The 15,869-nt window shown below is 49.3% G+C and overlaps 1 protein-coding gene across 1 annotated transcript in view; it reads right to left on the reverse strand.

Annotated features, from left to right (window-relative positions):
• CAMSAP3 (calmodulin regulated spectrin associated protein family member 3) overlaps positions 1-12,576 on the reverse strand; it is a 52,750-nt gene extending 40,174 nt beyond the window's left edge. Inside the window, exon 1 of the mRNA XM_056855813.1 lies at positions 12,400-12,576. Coding sequence (XP_056711791.1) covers positions 12,400-12,547 — 148 coding nt within the window. The 5' untranslated portion in view covers positions 12,548-12,576. The remainder of the gene's footprint in view (positions 1-12,399) is intronic.
• Between the last annotated feature and the right edge of the window lie 3,293 nt (positions 12,577-15,869).

The following is a 15,869-nucleotide window of genomic DNA, read 5'->3' on the forward strand; positions in this document are numbered from 1 at the left end:
AATTCGATCAGATAACCCCTGCGGATTATCTGCTCCACCCAGCGGTCGGGGTAGGCCTGAGCCCACTGGTGGCTGAAGAGGCTCAGACTTCCCCCCACTGGGGCGGGCCCGCAGTCACTGTCTTTTTGGTTTGTTGAAGCGACCCGTCCTGTCGCCTCTGTAGGCCTGGAAACCTTTGCTGGGCCTGCCGCCCCCCCTTGCTGCACCCCGGCTGCTAGGCCACACTGGACGCCCGGCCTCAGATCTTGGGCGTGGTAGGGAATGAAAGGACCGAAAGGAGGGGTAGGAAGAGGAGGGTCGTCCTCTGTTGTCCTTCCTGAAGTTGTGTGGCAGCGCTTTCTTTTTATCCTTCGTCTCCATGAGGATCTGGTCCAGCCTGTCCCCAAACAGACGGCCTCCCTGGCAGGGGTAGGCCAGAAGCATGGCCTTGGAGGAAAAGTCTGCGGCCCATGGGTGTATCCACAGTGCCCGTCTGGTGACCGTATTGGCCGCCGCTGCTCTGGCACTGAGGGTCAGGGAGTCCAAGGTGGCGTCTGCCAGGAAAGTGATTGCCCTCTGTACCCTGTTCATGCCCTCCGCCGCTTGCTTGTTATCGGGGGGGATGAAGGTAGCCAGCTTCCTAGCCCAGACTATGGCTGCTCTGGCGATGAGGGATGCAGTGGCAGAGGTTTGTATGGCCATGGTGAGGGTCTCGTGTGCCTTCTTGGCAATCTGGTCAACCCGCCTGTCTAGGGGATCCTTCAGTGAGCCCATGCCATCCTCGGATACGAGCCCTGAGGAGTGAAGGGCCCCCACCGGCGCATCCACCAGTGGGGGCTTGAGCATGTCCATTGCGTGGGGAGCCAGGTTGTATAAGGCCCTCACATTCCTTGGCAACTGTTTGTGCGAGGTTGGTTTTTCCCATTTTCGCTTGACTATGTCCTTGAAGAACTCGGGGAATGGGACAGACTTGGTGGGTGGTTGGGACCTGGGGAAGAGGTCTTGGGGGGCCCTGGGGCTAGAGTAGGCCTTGCTCTCTTTGATTGGCTCATTGTCGGTAAGGTCCAGAGCCATGATCGCCTTGGAGAGGAGGTGCTGCGCTGGCGGGGCTTCTCCTCCTTCTCCTCCTTGTCCACGCGCTTTCGTTTGCGCCTGCTGCCCCCCATCTTGTCGGCGGAGGAGCTGGTCCCAGCCGCCGCCTCGTGCATCCGTTTGCCGGTCTTCTTGGATGGTCCGGGAGCCGCCGCCACGGGGAGCCAGCCGCTGTTGTTAGTGGCCTGCGCCGCCTTCGCGGAAGCCGTGCCGGTCGCCTTGCTGTTTCCCGGCTCAACCGCCTCCTTGGGAGCTCGGGCGGCCGAGGTCCCCTGCCTGGTTTTCAGCAGGAGACCGGCCACGTGGTCCTCCGGCCGGAGGAACCCATCTGCGCTAGGGCTGGGCTGAGAAGTCATCCTCAAGGCATGGGAGAGCCCGGGATGCCCAAAAAGCAAAAAAGGGACAACGAGTGGCTGGAAGCCTGGGGAAAAGTAATAAAATGGCGCTGGTTGCGCTGGAGCAACCAGAGAAGCTGCCTACCTAATCGAGGCAGGAAGAAAATTGGAGACGAAGGGGCGTTTCCGGTCAGGGGACAGGAAGTGAGGTTGAACTTTCTGTACTTCCTGCCTATCTATGAACCAGGAACGGAAACACCTGTCTATCTGCAAGATGCCCTTCACCTCAGGGAGAATACTTCCCTACCCCTAACACACAAAGCAACAACTGCTGTGCTGTGTTGCAGGATACCCATAGGCCTCAATATGACCAAAAAGAAAGTAAGTCGAGGAACACCTCCCTACCCCAACAAAGTATGATCAAAAGTATAACTAAAAAGACAGTAAGTTGAGGAACACTTTAGTACCCCAACAAAGTATGACCAAAAGTATGACCAAAAAGAGAGAAAGTCGAGGAACACTTCCCTACCCCAACAAAGTATGACCAAAAAGAGAGTAAGTTGAGGAACACTTCCCTACCCCAACACACAAAGCAACAACTGCTATGCTGTGTTGCAGGACACCCATAGGCCTCAGTAAGCCTAATCTGCTGCAGCATGAAAGCACAGGAGTTTGTGGAAGCACACACTACAAGTGCATCCCAGGAACGGTGCAGGAGCCCGAGGGGCGAAGGCAAAACCGGCCTCCAACACAGGGAGGCACCCAAAGAGACAACAGGCTCCAACATGTGACAAAGGCCCCAGGATGTACCATACAGTGGCCTGAAATGACATTAGCCAATTTTCTTGATGCTGTCACTCGTCTGCAACCTGGATTCTACTTCCCATCTACATGCCGCTTATTCTAAAGGGGACCACAACTCAGGTGAAAGAGGTTGTCAAGTCAAATAATCCTGTACTACAGTGAGTTGCTGTATCTTCTGAAGGATACTTTTTTTTTCTTTGCTGTCCAGTCATAGCCAACTTATGGCGACCCTGTGTTGTGTTTTCAAGGCATGAGAGGAACAGAGGTGGCTTGCCATTGTCTGCCTTTGTGTAAGAACCCTGGACCTCCTTGGGGGCCCTCCCATCCAAGTACTAACCAGGGCCGACCCTGCTTAGCTTCCAAGATCTGACGAGATCAGGCTAGCCTGGGCCATCCAGGTCAGGGCAAAGGATAAGCTTAAAAAGCATAAACACAGAAAGGCAAAGCACCACATCAAAAGCCAGAGGAAACACATCAGTGAAGAGAGGGAAGCTGCTGTCACAAAGAAGCAAACAAACTTGGTTTTCTCTCCAAAACAGACAGGGAAAGGGGGAGCAGTGTGGCTGTTCTCACTGTAACATACCCGATGATGCGGCCTGGTGACCAATGAAGGCAGGGCAGCCCAAAGAGATGAAAGGTTTTTCATTGACCCCCTGATACCACCCCCTAAGATTATGTTGTAGGGCAATTAAAGATAGAGGTACATGCAGCATCATACGGAAGCAGAGTCTTGAGATAGTAGAACGGAGTGCATGGTTTCCGACTGCATGGAAAAGCTCAGATCTTTAATGCTCATCTGTTAAAATATACGCCCCACTTTGTAAGCAGAAAACTACCACAGTAAGGAAAAAGCGGCAACAGAACCTCCCTTTTTGATGTGCTTTCTACTTGCATTCTACTTGCACCCCTCCACATCTGGAGACTGAAGTAGTGCAGTCCACTCTACCCCAGACTTCTGCTTTATGTGTAGACAAAGCCTAAATGATGACTGAGGCCCACGGAAGGGTCAACTTGAGAAGACTGACAGACACACTAGGGCCAGCAGGAAACACTACCAATCTGGCCAAAGGAGAGAGTTTCCCTTTTTGAGGACCCATCATCCAGACTGGGAGTTGGTTGCCAGCTTCAAAGGTGGTTGCTGCTGCGCAGGGGCCATGCCTGATGGGACACAGATCAAGCTCTGCTCTTGGGCACCTGAAACAGGCAACATGAGAAAGTATAATATGGGTACTGCAGCGCAAGGGATTTGACTCAAGCCAGGAGACCGTTTTGAAAAAAAGCAGGAGTGGGAGACTTAGCCAAGCAGCTGGGTTAGAGAGAAAAACAAACAGGCAGGGCAGCGTTCACCTCCCTGAACACCAAGGTCATAGCCAGGCTGGAGGGGAGGAGCACAGGACCCGGATCCTTAGCACAGTGGTAGGACTCAACTTGTAGGTGTCCAGAAATTGAATTCAAATATATGCCCATTTCAAGGCATATGTGATATGAGGATGTCCAACGGGCACAAATGCTGAAAACGTCCTACTCTGCAGAGCCCCGTAGGAAAGATATCCCACAGAATTGCTGGGGCTGGGGGTGGCATGGGGAAACGAGGGTTGTCAAAGTGGCAGCTAAACCTATGGTGTGGCCATCTCAGTACTGTGGCAAGATGTCCAGCCCACACAGGAGACAAACAGCCAGACATTCCCAGTCCAAGGGGACAAGCCAGCAAGCGTGTACAGGGCCAGCCTGTATGGGGATGCTCATATGGCAGCAGGTTGAACTACACGGAAGCGAAGTCACAGAGAAATGGCAGCAACCTTCCCATTCAACTCCAGCTGGCCTGTCATGGGTCAGAATTCAAACTTCGTCCGAAATAAAGTAACAAATTACCCCACACCTTATTAAATTCTTCCCCCACCTTATATCCTTGAATTACTCTGGAATTAAAAGTAATTTTTTCCAAAATCATGAACATTTTTATTTTCTGTCGCCAGCTGTCCAACGTAATATTTTCTGCCATTTTCCAATTTATTTCGGAAAAACCTCTGATTGTAATATAAGTAATTTAATTAGGTAAACCAATATTTTATGTCTTAATGAGCAGAGAATTAGTGGAATGTATTGATGCTCCCCTTGGGGTTTGCAAATGAAGTTCAAGAATGGTCTTTTTCTTTGGTCTATGTAATTTTTGTGATCGTTTTTTTCTTTCGGTCTTTGTATCTATGCAGTTTTTTTTTCTCGTAATTTCTGATGTTCCTTTTTTCCTGCACTTTCTAACAATAAAACTTATTAAAAAAATTAAAAAAAATAATTCAAACTTCTTCCCATCTACATGGAAGGTTCTCCACCACTGCAGCTACTTCAGAACCTCTTTGCTACCAATAATCTCTGGCCCTTTTCAGATTCTAAGCCAGGGAGTAATCATGGCATGGTAAGACTAGGGGCATAATTCAGATCAACACAGGGTAGTAAGCAAGCAGAATCAGGTGCCAAGGAAGCTGAAGAACTCACTAACAGGTTCACAAAGGCACTCACATGGGCCATTTTATGCCAGATCTAGGCTAATGCAGTGTTTTGCAATGAGGCGGGCTTGACAGTGCCCAGTGCCCACTATGACCAAAGAGATCAGGGAGCAGGCCAGGCTTCCACAGAGCGTACAGTAGTTAGAATGAGTTATTAATATTCATGGTGGGTCATCAGGACTATTGAGTTGCACTCCAGCTGTGAGTTGTGCCTTAGTAGAATTCCTAGAATATTAAATAATAGTTAGTGCTAAATTGAGCACTTGCTCAGTGTTTAGGTGACTTGCTTCCATTAGTAGATACTTTTATTTTTTACAGTAGCCTCACATTGCTAACTTTCTGATTAGATTTTTGAATCCATGTGAGCTAAGGTCTTCATGGGTGCTGCTAGAGCCTAGCCAGCTCCTGAGAACTAAGAAAATACTAGGCAGAAATTTTGCGGGGAGGGATTTCCCAACTGCTTCCCCTCTCATAATTCCTTATGGATCCCTAGCTTGGTTTTAATAAATCCAGGCAGTGAAGGTACATAGCAATACATATGCACCTGTAATCATGGTAACTAGACCACCAGACAGAGCTTGGGCTAATTTTCGATGTCTACTTCAACTCGCCAGGCCAAGTTTGTAAACTAAATGCCAGCCTACTCTAATCCAACATGGAGTTCATCCCACCCCCATGACAATGCGCACAAACAGGCATGCATCCCAACATAAATTAGGATAAATTTTAGCACTTGTGTGTATAAATCAGCTAAAGGTCCTGTACTATTCTTACAGTGTAATTCTACACACTTACCTGCGAGTAACCCCCACTGAATACAGGGGGACTTACTTCCAAATTTACCAGCATAGGATTGTGCTGTCAGATGAGCAGATTCTTAGTAAATTAATCTCTCCAGAGGATACAACACACACCTGAGAATGGACGTCCGCTCTAGGCAAGGCCAAGGAGAGTTTAGGTGTCAGCCCTGTGTATCTAGTAGGCAGTCCTGGAAATTTCTTGGTATCTCCTTGAGATCCCTGCTATTAACTACCCTGGCACCAGTTCAGTCAGGAAAGCACTTAGTTGAAGATTCAATTCATGCCACTTTAGCCTGACAAAACAAGGTATACAGATGAATATAAAGCATACAGATGAATATAAAGCCTAGATGAATATAAAGCTTCATGAGGAACAAGAGAAACCAGACAGCATCACAGCAGTTTGGGGCATGGTTTTTTCCCCCAGATTTCTTTTTCATTTGATAGCTTGATGCTTATTTTTTACTTCAGTCTTCCCAGAAGAAGTAGATGGCTGCCAGGTAATACCAAACAAGTATTAAAAGAAAAAGTAACCACAGGTGGACGTGTTCATGGAGGATAGGGCTATCCATGGCTACTAGTCAAAATGAATGCTAGTCATGATGCATACCTGTTCTCTACAGTATCAGAGGAGCATGCCTATTATATTAGGTGCTTTGAAACACAGGCAGGATGGTGCTGCTGCAGTCGTCTTGTTTGTGGGCCTCCTAAAGGCACCTGGTTGGCCAGTGTGTGAACAGACTGCTGGGCTTGATGGGCCTTGGTCTGATTCAGCAGGGCTTTTCTTATGTTCTTATGTTCTAAAAGAGGTAGTTAAATATTTGTATTAATGCCCTAATGAACTATGCCCACAAGTGCTAAAGGAAGTAGAGGGAGAAACCTCAAAGCCACTAACTATAGCACAAGACAGGAGAGGATGCCGCAGACTAGCAAAAGGCCGCCATTGTGTCTATATATAACAGGGCAAACAGAAGAATTCAAGAAATTACAGGTCTAGTTTCTACCTTATGAGACATTAATAATACAGAACGTCTTATAAGGTAGAAACTAGACCTGTAATTTCTTGAATTTTTAGAACAAATCAGGTGTCAAGAAAAATCTGTAAACACTTAGAAAAAAATAAGATTATTATTAGCAACCAACTCAAATGTGTTAAAATCAGACCATGCTAAGTCAACCTATTCTTGTTATTTGACAGACCGGCTCATTTGAAGCAACTTAAAACTTCTGACAATTCTATACAATATACATCTGAGAGGGAGAAATGCAGATCTGTAAGGACTATCATGAGATGAGTAACTATTACTCTTCAGAAAGCCACACCCAAATCAAGAGGGTTTTTAATTTAAAAAAAAAAACCAGAAGGTGGTTGTATCAGTGTTCTCTCTTAGGTCCTGTGCATTTTTGTTAGTGATAAAATGATAAATGATAAAATACAGTAGTAAAATACAGTAGTAAAAATGTTCAGCTGTAGGTGATGCAAAACTTCAGGACAGAACAGAGAACAGGATGCTGGGACCTTGACAACACATAACTCTGAAGTGCAAGCAATAACATTAATGTCAACTACATATAGTAGATTAAGGAAGTTGCTTTCACTCTGCAGTTACTTCTCAGTGGTCACCAGAGCCCCACTGAATGTTAGGGGTAGTGTCTTTGGATTAAAACAAAGATGTATATTCCTGTTCAAGGCCTCTAGCTGTGCCTGAACTAACACTAGATCAGGACCAATGTACTGTATAACAACTAAACTGGCTAGGCTCTAGCAGCACCCATGAAGACCTTAGCTCACATGGATTCAAAAATCTAAGCAGAAAGTTAGCAATGTGAGGCTACTGTAAAAAAAAAAAAAGTATCCACTAATGGAAGCAAGTCACCTAAACACTGAGCAAGTGCTCAACTTAGCACTAGCTATTATTTAATATTCTAGGAATTCTACTAAGGCAATATTCAGAGGAGCACGATGAAGGATGAAAATATCATACAGAAAGGCTGGAGGAAGACTTATCAGCTCAACTTGGAGAAATAGGGTTGCCAGGTCCCTCTTCGCCATCGGCGGGCAGTTTTTGGGGCGGAGCCTGAGGAGGTTTGGGGAGAGGACTTCAACGCCATAGAGTCCGATTGCCAAAGCGGCCATTTTCTCCAGGTGAACTGATCACTGTCGCCTGGAGATCAGTTGTAATAGCGGGCGATCTCCAGCTAGTATCTGGAGGTTGGCAACCCTAGGAGAGAACATGGGAGAGAAGCAGGGACAAGCCATGATGTTCAGACCCTGCCCTTCTTCAAATGAGCTTCAGAGCAGCGCAAATAGTGTTGCCTTGTTTTATCCTCATAGCTGCCCTGCATGTCAGGATAAACTGAAAGGTAGCTGAGAGGCCATCCCATGATTACCATCGCTGAGCAAGGCTCTGAACCCAGAGCTCCCCCTGTTCGTGCCTATCACTTCCTGCTAGGTAGCAAGGACAAAGATCCACTCAAAGATGAAACTTGTGCCACAGTAATTCACCAGGAGCCGGAAGGGCCAACTCACCATGGGTCCCACTTATAGCAGCATGGACTTAAAATTGGGACATCGAGTGAATTAACTTGGGCTCATCACTCCCACTCCCCCTTCATCTTCTGCCCCACCCATTGCCCTTGAGGATAGAGGCTGCCCCACTTCACGCACCAAGGCACAGGAAACCCAAAGTCTCAAAGGAATCGATCCCAGGGTGCTACTACGTAACACATAATTACTAGCAATTGCCTTGAACGGACAGGAGAGTCAGACAAGAAACCTTGTTAAGGGTTAGCCAATTCCTGACCTAGTTACCGGTATAGGGAAATCATTAGAGAATGGATGGGTAAACCACATCCAATGCACGCTATATGGCACTGGTGCCCACAGGAGAGCTGACTCATCCCTGGGGATATCCCAGGCCCCTTAGTGGAACACTATAAGCCGCCTTGAGTTCCTATACTGTTGAAAGGTGGCTAATAAATATTTTAAATAAATGAAGCATTCATGACTATTTAAATAAGGGACTCTCACTCTTTTTACTCTCTTAACAGAAAAACAACACTGGCAGCATTCTGCCCATTTGCTCAGTAAGAAGCAAACTAGCTTCTAAGGTTCTGCCCAATGGGCATGTAACAGTTAAAAACACACACAAAATAAATTATTGTTTCATCACTATATATAACTCTGAAGGGCCGGCTTCTCTGCAGACGGTGAATCCAGGCAACATGGTAGAGCATGAAGAGGGTTCTGCATACTTGGGGGAAACCCCATATGAAGAAAAATGCAACATTCCCATTAATTGCTAAGCTGGACCAACTTCACCCCACGCTAAAGGGAGTCAGAGATGCTTCACAGACAGTTAAGATTGTAAAGGCAACCCAAGTAGTACTTTGAGAGATTTCACATTCCTAAGGCAATCCAAAATGATGCCTGACCGAACACCAAGTCCTCCGGCTCCCATTGCGCCATGGGATCTCCCCACACAGTGCAGTGTTCTCAGCCAAGAACTGGGCATCAGATGGAACACATTCCATTGCGTAACAAGAGCAGCACACCTTGGCATCTGTTGCCCAAAATGGCACCTGAAGTATCACAAGGCCAACTTGCTAGACTTCAGGTGCCAAAGCAACCTGGCCAGACAACACGGGTGAGGAAAGCATGAGGGGAAGCAAGGCGGACCCTTTCAATTGCTCATGGTTCTTCCACTTGTAAGTTAAGTAACCTAATATATATAAACGACTTATATAAAGGGCAACAAAGATGGTTATGGGGGATGAAGCACCTTCCCTATGAGGAAAGCCTGAAGAATCCGGCACTTTTCAGTTGAGACAGGACGCTGGACTAGATGACCCACTGGCCTGATCCAGCAGGGCTCTTCTTATGTTTGTTGCCATTTCACATTGACTTTAATAATACCTATCCTTTTAGGTCACCGTGAATTGTACAAAGCTCCTGCCTAGGGACCTATTGATCACGGCCACCATCACCCCTAGCTTATTTTGATTGCTGCTAACAGCATCTGGCATGGAGCAGCAGGTGTCATGTGGGGAAACTGCTGGACTTGCAGACTGAAAAAGGCCTCCAGGGCTCTTGACCTGAAGCTTCTGCACGTCCCAGAAAAAGAGTATAAATCCTCCCAGGTTCGCTGGCCACAATTTCCTGGACTTTGAACCCAGCACTGGCTCAGCAAGGGCGATCTGGCCTCCATCCAAGTCAAATGACAAGTCTCTCTCCCGTCACCGCAATGTACTGTTTGTGTGTCACTAATATGACAAGGAAGGGCAGGTACAAGGGGAACCTGTTCTTGCTTGGGGTTTGACCAGATCGCATATTTACACTCACTCCAAGCTTAAGACCCGGCCTTCCAGTTACACTCCTGTGAGCGCACACAGGAAACACACATGGTGGTTTAACATCAACCAAGTACAGCAATTCATGTCACTCTTTCTCCTTCATGTTGGTTCATGGAATGGCTCTTGTATCTCACTCTTAAAAGGAAGTCACATTTCCAGGGGTCACAGCTTCTGGGCAGCAAAGGCCTTATGGCCAAACACGGAAGAGGGAAGAAACAGTTATTCATCGTGCCAACAGCCTCAAAAGTTCTTTCCCCTGTTCCACACCCTCAGGCTGCCTTCCATCCCAGCAGGCTGCATACCCTACTGCATTACTTCCAGGTCAGAAGCCTCAGAGGAACTCCCACCCAGCCCCCATCACCTCTAAACGGATAAACTCAGCCTCCTGGTCACAGGTATGCTGACAACATGGAGCTTCAGACCTAGACCATCTTGCCACAACCATGAAGAAGTCACCCCTGAGCTAGTCATAGACAAAGTGAGCCTACCAGCACCACCTTCCACTTCTCCACTAGAGACCTAAGTCAGACAAATACGGAGAATTTTTAGAGACGCACAACATGAACACACATGAACACACTGGTTGGCCACTGTGTGAACAGACAGCTGGGCTTGATGGGCCTTGGTCTGATCCAGCATGGCTTTTCTTATGTTCTTATGAAGCTGCCTTATACTGAATCAGATCCTTGGTCCATCAAAGTCAGTATTGTCTTCTCAGACCAGCAGTGGCTCTCCAGGGTCTCAGGCGGAGGTCTTTCACATCACCTGCTTGCCTAGTCCCTTTAACTGGAGATGCCGGGGATTGAACCTGGGACCTTCTGCATGCCAAGCAGATGCTCTACCACTGAGCCACAGCTCCATCCCATTTAAGAATACGAAGTACATGGACTACTGCCCTTTCAGCAGCAGAAACAACTGGAAAAGATCACCACCGGAACCTCAAATCTGGGAGGGAGAAACAAGATCTGGGAGAGCAAGGGATGGAAACACCTCAGAGCTTCGGTATAGCAACAGCAAGAAGATTCGTCTCCACCAGGGATTCTCTGCTGCCTATTTTTCAGCCCCTCATACCACCACATAATGGAAGCCCCTCATACCCCTCTCCCCATACATGGAAGCAAGGCCAATCCGCAAATCTTCACAGGACATTAATTTCAGGCCTGAAAAAGAACAGCAACTGGAGTCCAGGATTGCCCAAGTGCACAGAATGGGCCTGACACTGCTAAGAGCTGGATGGAACCACACTAAAAATACTAAGGAGCCCTTGCTTAGAGCCAAGCTGGACACCCTGTGGCAAGGTTAGAAGATCTAGCCCATGCACCCTAAGCCAACAATAATTACTTCCTCCCTCTCTTGCCTTAAAGTAACCACAACCTGACCGAGGAATAAAGGAAAGAGAAGGGCTCAATGGCCAGGGATGTGCTCTTTCCCCACAGCCCTGCTTCCCCTAAAGGAATTTAAACACCAGGGGTGGAGACGCCAAACAAAAGATAAACATGCCCGACCAGAGTCATCACAATAACTGCCCGGGCCGTCAAACAGGGCGCAGCCTCAATGATACCCTCAGCCTTCGCCGACCAGCTGGACACCTGGCTGGCACCTCTGATCTCACCCAGTGGAACACCAGTCATGCAGGCGGGCACTGACAGCGCAACAAAGACAATACAGAGCTAGGGAGGAACCAGAGTGTTTGGGAGGGGGAGAAGACCAGATGTACATAGGGGAGTGCTAAGAAAGCAGAACAAACCCTCTATGACATCATAGCAGCCCCCCCCCACACACACAGAGAGAGAGAGAAGGTCCTTCCCCAGATTCAGGGCAAACCCCCTTCTGCCTGCTTGCTAAAAATTATTGCAAGATTTATTTCGGTCCTTATATGCCTCAAACATTAGATTTACGCTGCTCAAGATCAATGGATCAAGGAGCTTCTAATGGATAAAGGTAAAAATTATTGGGAGGCTCTCATCTGGAGGAAAGGTTCCAAGCCGAGCCCCCGCTGGCCCTGCCAGCCCCACCCGGGCTCTCTGGCCCAGAAGGCGGCGGTGACCGCGCGAAGCCCATTGTTAAGGCTCAAAGGATGGGGTTGGGAAGACCAGGAGGGCTGACCGAAGCGCCTCCCCCCTCCATGCTAGCTGATTCCACTGCTTGATGGTATGCCAATAAGGGTATTGAAATTGAGCTAGCTGATTCCTAGCAGGTAGGGCAGCCCTCGTAGCCGACAGCGATGGGGGAAGGGAACTTATTGTGCCAGCCTTCCCCAGAGAGATGGGGGCGGGGGGGGGAAGAGAAAAGAATGCAGCTCAGATGCGAAGCCCGGGGAGCTTGCCACCCGCCAAAGAGGGAGAAGGTCGCAACAGCGCCCCGACCGGGGGGGGGGGGAGAAAAAATCCCTGCTCCTCTTCTCCCCACGCCCCTCCTATAACAGATCAGGAAGAGAAATCGATAAGGCTCTGGTCTCTGCCCACAGCACAGCACGCCACCCAGCCAGCCGAACAGCCTCCCCGCCCGCCCGCCCGCCCGCCCCATTGGTACCTGCACCCCCGTAGCCCTTGGCGAGCACCCAAGCCAGGCTGGCCGCGCTGCGCGCCCGGGAGAAATCATACTGGTCCAAGGGCTTGATCTCGGGCACCAGGAAGCTCTTCCTCATGGCCGCGGCTGCAGCGGGAGCGGCGGCCACCATGGCCCCCCCGGCGGGGTCTGGAGCTGGTCGAGGCCTGGCTGGGCGGCGGAGACCCGAGTGGCGCTGGCAGCAGCGACGGCCCCAGCCGAGCGCATCCCCGACCCACTCCAGGTGCAAGCGCCCGCCCCGCCGCCCTCCTCCTCCTCCTCCTCCTCCTCCTCCTCCTCCTCTTTCCCCCTGCCCACGTGATCGCGGCCGTCAATCAACGCGGGGGCGGGGCTTGCGGACAGGTAATTGCCCCCGGGGAAAAGAGGGAGGAGGAGGAGAGCCGCAGCCCGGGGTGGGTGGGGCGCGTGCGCGCCTTGCAGCAAGCAAGCAAGCGGGCCCGGCGCTTTGTGGGGGGAGCTTGGCTGTTGCCCGCACACGCACGGGCGGGGAGACACGCGCGGGGACGGGAGGCGAAGAGGAGGCCGGGATCCCCTCCTCCTCCTCCCCCCTCCCTCCCTCGCTGCGTGGGCTGCAAGCGAAGCGCCCCAGCCTTTTCTCCTGGAGAGAGACACAAAGGAGCCGCAGCCCGGGCTGGAGCGAGCGACCTCTTTCGCGCCCGCACCTCCACCATGTTGGCAGGCCCGGCCCTCCCGGGGGCGGGGAGAAGGGGCTGAGGCATCCCTGGAGCGCCCCCGCCTCTGCCCCACTCGCTCTTTTACTCACAGCTGAGCGCGGAGGGGTTTTGCGCCTTGGAGCCGAGCGGGGGCAGCTTTAGAGCAGCCGGGCCGTTGATGCGCGGGAGGTTTTGCCTCGGGTTGGCCACTCTTTGGATGCAGCTTTTCCCCATCCGGATTCTCCAAACTCAACACTAAGCCCCCGTGCAGAGTTTTGAGCAGGCAGATGGGGGAAATGGGCATCTGGAGAGAGGCAAAACCTCCCGTGCAGAAATGGCCCTCGGGATTCCGTGTGCTCCTGTTTTCTCCTTCCTGGCAAGCAGAGCTAGAAAAGAACAGCCACGCGACTCAGACCTCTCCAGCGCCTTCCTTAAGAGAGGCAGCTGAAACGTCCGCGGCTTTTTTAGTTGGGTTTTTTTGGGGGGAGGGGATGAGAAACGATAGATGGCTCGGGGAAAACGCATAGAAATGTTTCTCCCCCCCCCCCAAATATGAGATCTCGGGGTCTCCCGACGAAAGAGGTGGCGGCAGATTTGGACAGACAAAAGAAAATACTGCCCGCAAGGCAGAATTCACAGATGCTCCTGCCAGATGTGGCGGTGGTTGATGATGGCCCCTGGCTTAAACTGGGCATACTCAGACGTGACGGTTGCTGCAGCCAACCTGGTCCTTCTGATTCCTGTAAAGCCCGGCCCTCCAACCTGCCTGGCTGTTTTTTCTTTTGCTCCTGGGCTGGTGCCTTCATTCTGTGCCGGTGGATCTCCCAGAAGCAACCAGCTGGCTGCTGTTAGTACAGAAACAGGATGCTGAACAATGTAGCGCCTCGGTCTGGCCCTCTTATGTTCTTAACAGCTTAAGAAATTGGGTTATGTGTATGGCATCACCATCTCAAAATGAAAGCCAAGGGGAAATCCCCATTCCCTTCACATGTGGAAGTTCTGTATATGTACAGTCTATGCTGTTGCATTCAGGTCATTATTTTTGCTTAGGGATCACTGGGCCTGGCCTTGGGTGTTGTTTAACAAGTGTCCTTAGCATCCAATAATATACTAGGATTTTGCTTTTGGATAATTATTAACAAAAATCAGGCATTTGTCTTGCCCTGTGAAAGCTCTAACAAGCTAGACACATACTGAGAGCAGTTGTTGGAATGCCAGGTGGGTGTTTAATTGTATTTCATCTGTGTAATACCAGACCTGACAAGGAAAGAGGGCCTGCAGCCCTTCTTATGCTGGGGGTGGGGAATTTAGGAAACATAAAGGCACAAAGTTTTTGCAGCCCAGTCCTATTCATGTTTACTCAAAAGTAACTTTTGTGGCATTCAGTGGAGCTTACTCCCAAAGAAGTGAACATAGGGTTTGGGCTGTGGCTTAGTGGTACAGCATCTGCTTGGCATGCAGAAGGTCCCAGGTTCAATCCCCGGCATCTCCAGTTCAAGGGACTGGGTAAGTAGGTGATGTGAAAGACCTCTGCCTGAGACCCTGGAGAGCCACTGCCGGTCTGAGTAGACAATACTAACTTTGATGGACCAAGGAGTCTGATTCAGTATAAGGCAGCTTCATGTGTTAAGCATGTGTTAAAGGTTGCAGAATATCTCCCCACCCACCCCCCAGTTGCAGTGGATAATGAATGCTAGTGAAAAGTCTGTTAGAAGGCTGGTTTATATGCTGCAATACATTTTTCTTTTCTGGAAATAATGTTTACTTTATTACATGTACTGATTGCACATATCTATATTTTCATGGATGTGTAGGGGAAAGCTGTTACAAACTGCACATGCATGCCATGCGTACATACAGCAAAATGCATGTGACTGTCACCATGAAGCCTATATTTTATTTCCTGCACAGAACAAATGCTTTCCATATAGGAAAAAATGTAAATTATAAAAGGAAGCTGAGAAGTCTGTAGAGACGGAGCTTCAGTTCCGCAGCATCAGTGCTGGGGCCCAACCCTGGAACATGCAAAGTAGTAATGATTAGTGCCTCTGAGCCTGTGCAGATTGGTCAAATGGCCATTGTTTACCTCTGAAATTAGGAGGAAAGACGGGTCTAACCTATGCTGGGGAATGTAACTAAGAGCATGACCAATTGATGGTTGGAAAATTCATTGATACTTTGAAGCCTACTAAAACTTCCTAGGAATCTGCTGCTGGACTTAATGGCTGTTACCACACTAGATATTCACAGCGATGTATTAAGAGTTTGGAAATGTTACAAAAAATACTGTTCGCACTTTGTTGTTTGGCCCCTTTAGCTGTGAAAACGTCTTCCAACCATTTTTTAGCCGTGGCATCAAACCCTTGTAAAGCGTTGTTTTTTATAACATTTCCAAACTCTTGATACATCGCTGGGAATACCTAGTGCGGTAACAGCCAATGTTTGAATTCCTTTTGTACAGCGTGGTGTAGTGGTTAAGAGCAGTGGTTTGGAGCGGTGGACTCTGATCTGGAGAACCAGGCTTGATTCCCCACTCCTCCACATGAGTGGTGGAGGCTAATCTGGTGAACTGGATTTGTTTGCCCACTCCTACACATGAAGCCAGCTGGGTGACATTGGGCAAGTCACTCTCTCTCAGCCTCACCTACCTCACAGGGTGTCTGTTGTGGGGAAGGGAAGGTGATTGTAAGCTGGTTTGAGTCTCCTTTAAGTGGTAGAGAAAGTTGACATATAAAAACCAACTCCTCTTCTACTACTTACCAAGCGAGAGAAGTGACCCTC

This window comes from Euleptes europaea, chromosome 1 (assembly GCF_029931775.1).
Source record: "Euleptes europaea isolate rEulEur1 chromosome 1, rEulEur1.hap1, whole genome shotgun sequence".
NCBI lineage: Eukaryota > Metazoa > Chordata > Lepidosauria > Squamata > Sphaerodactylidae > Euleptes > Euleptes europaea.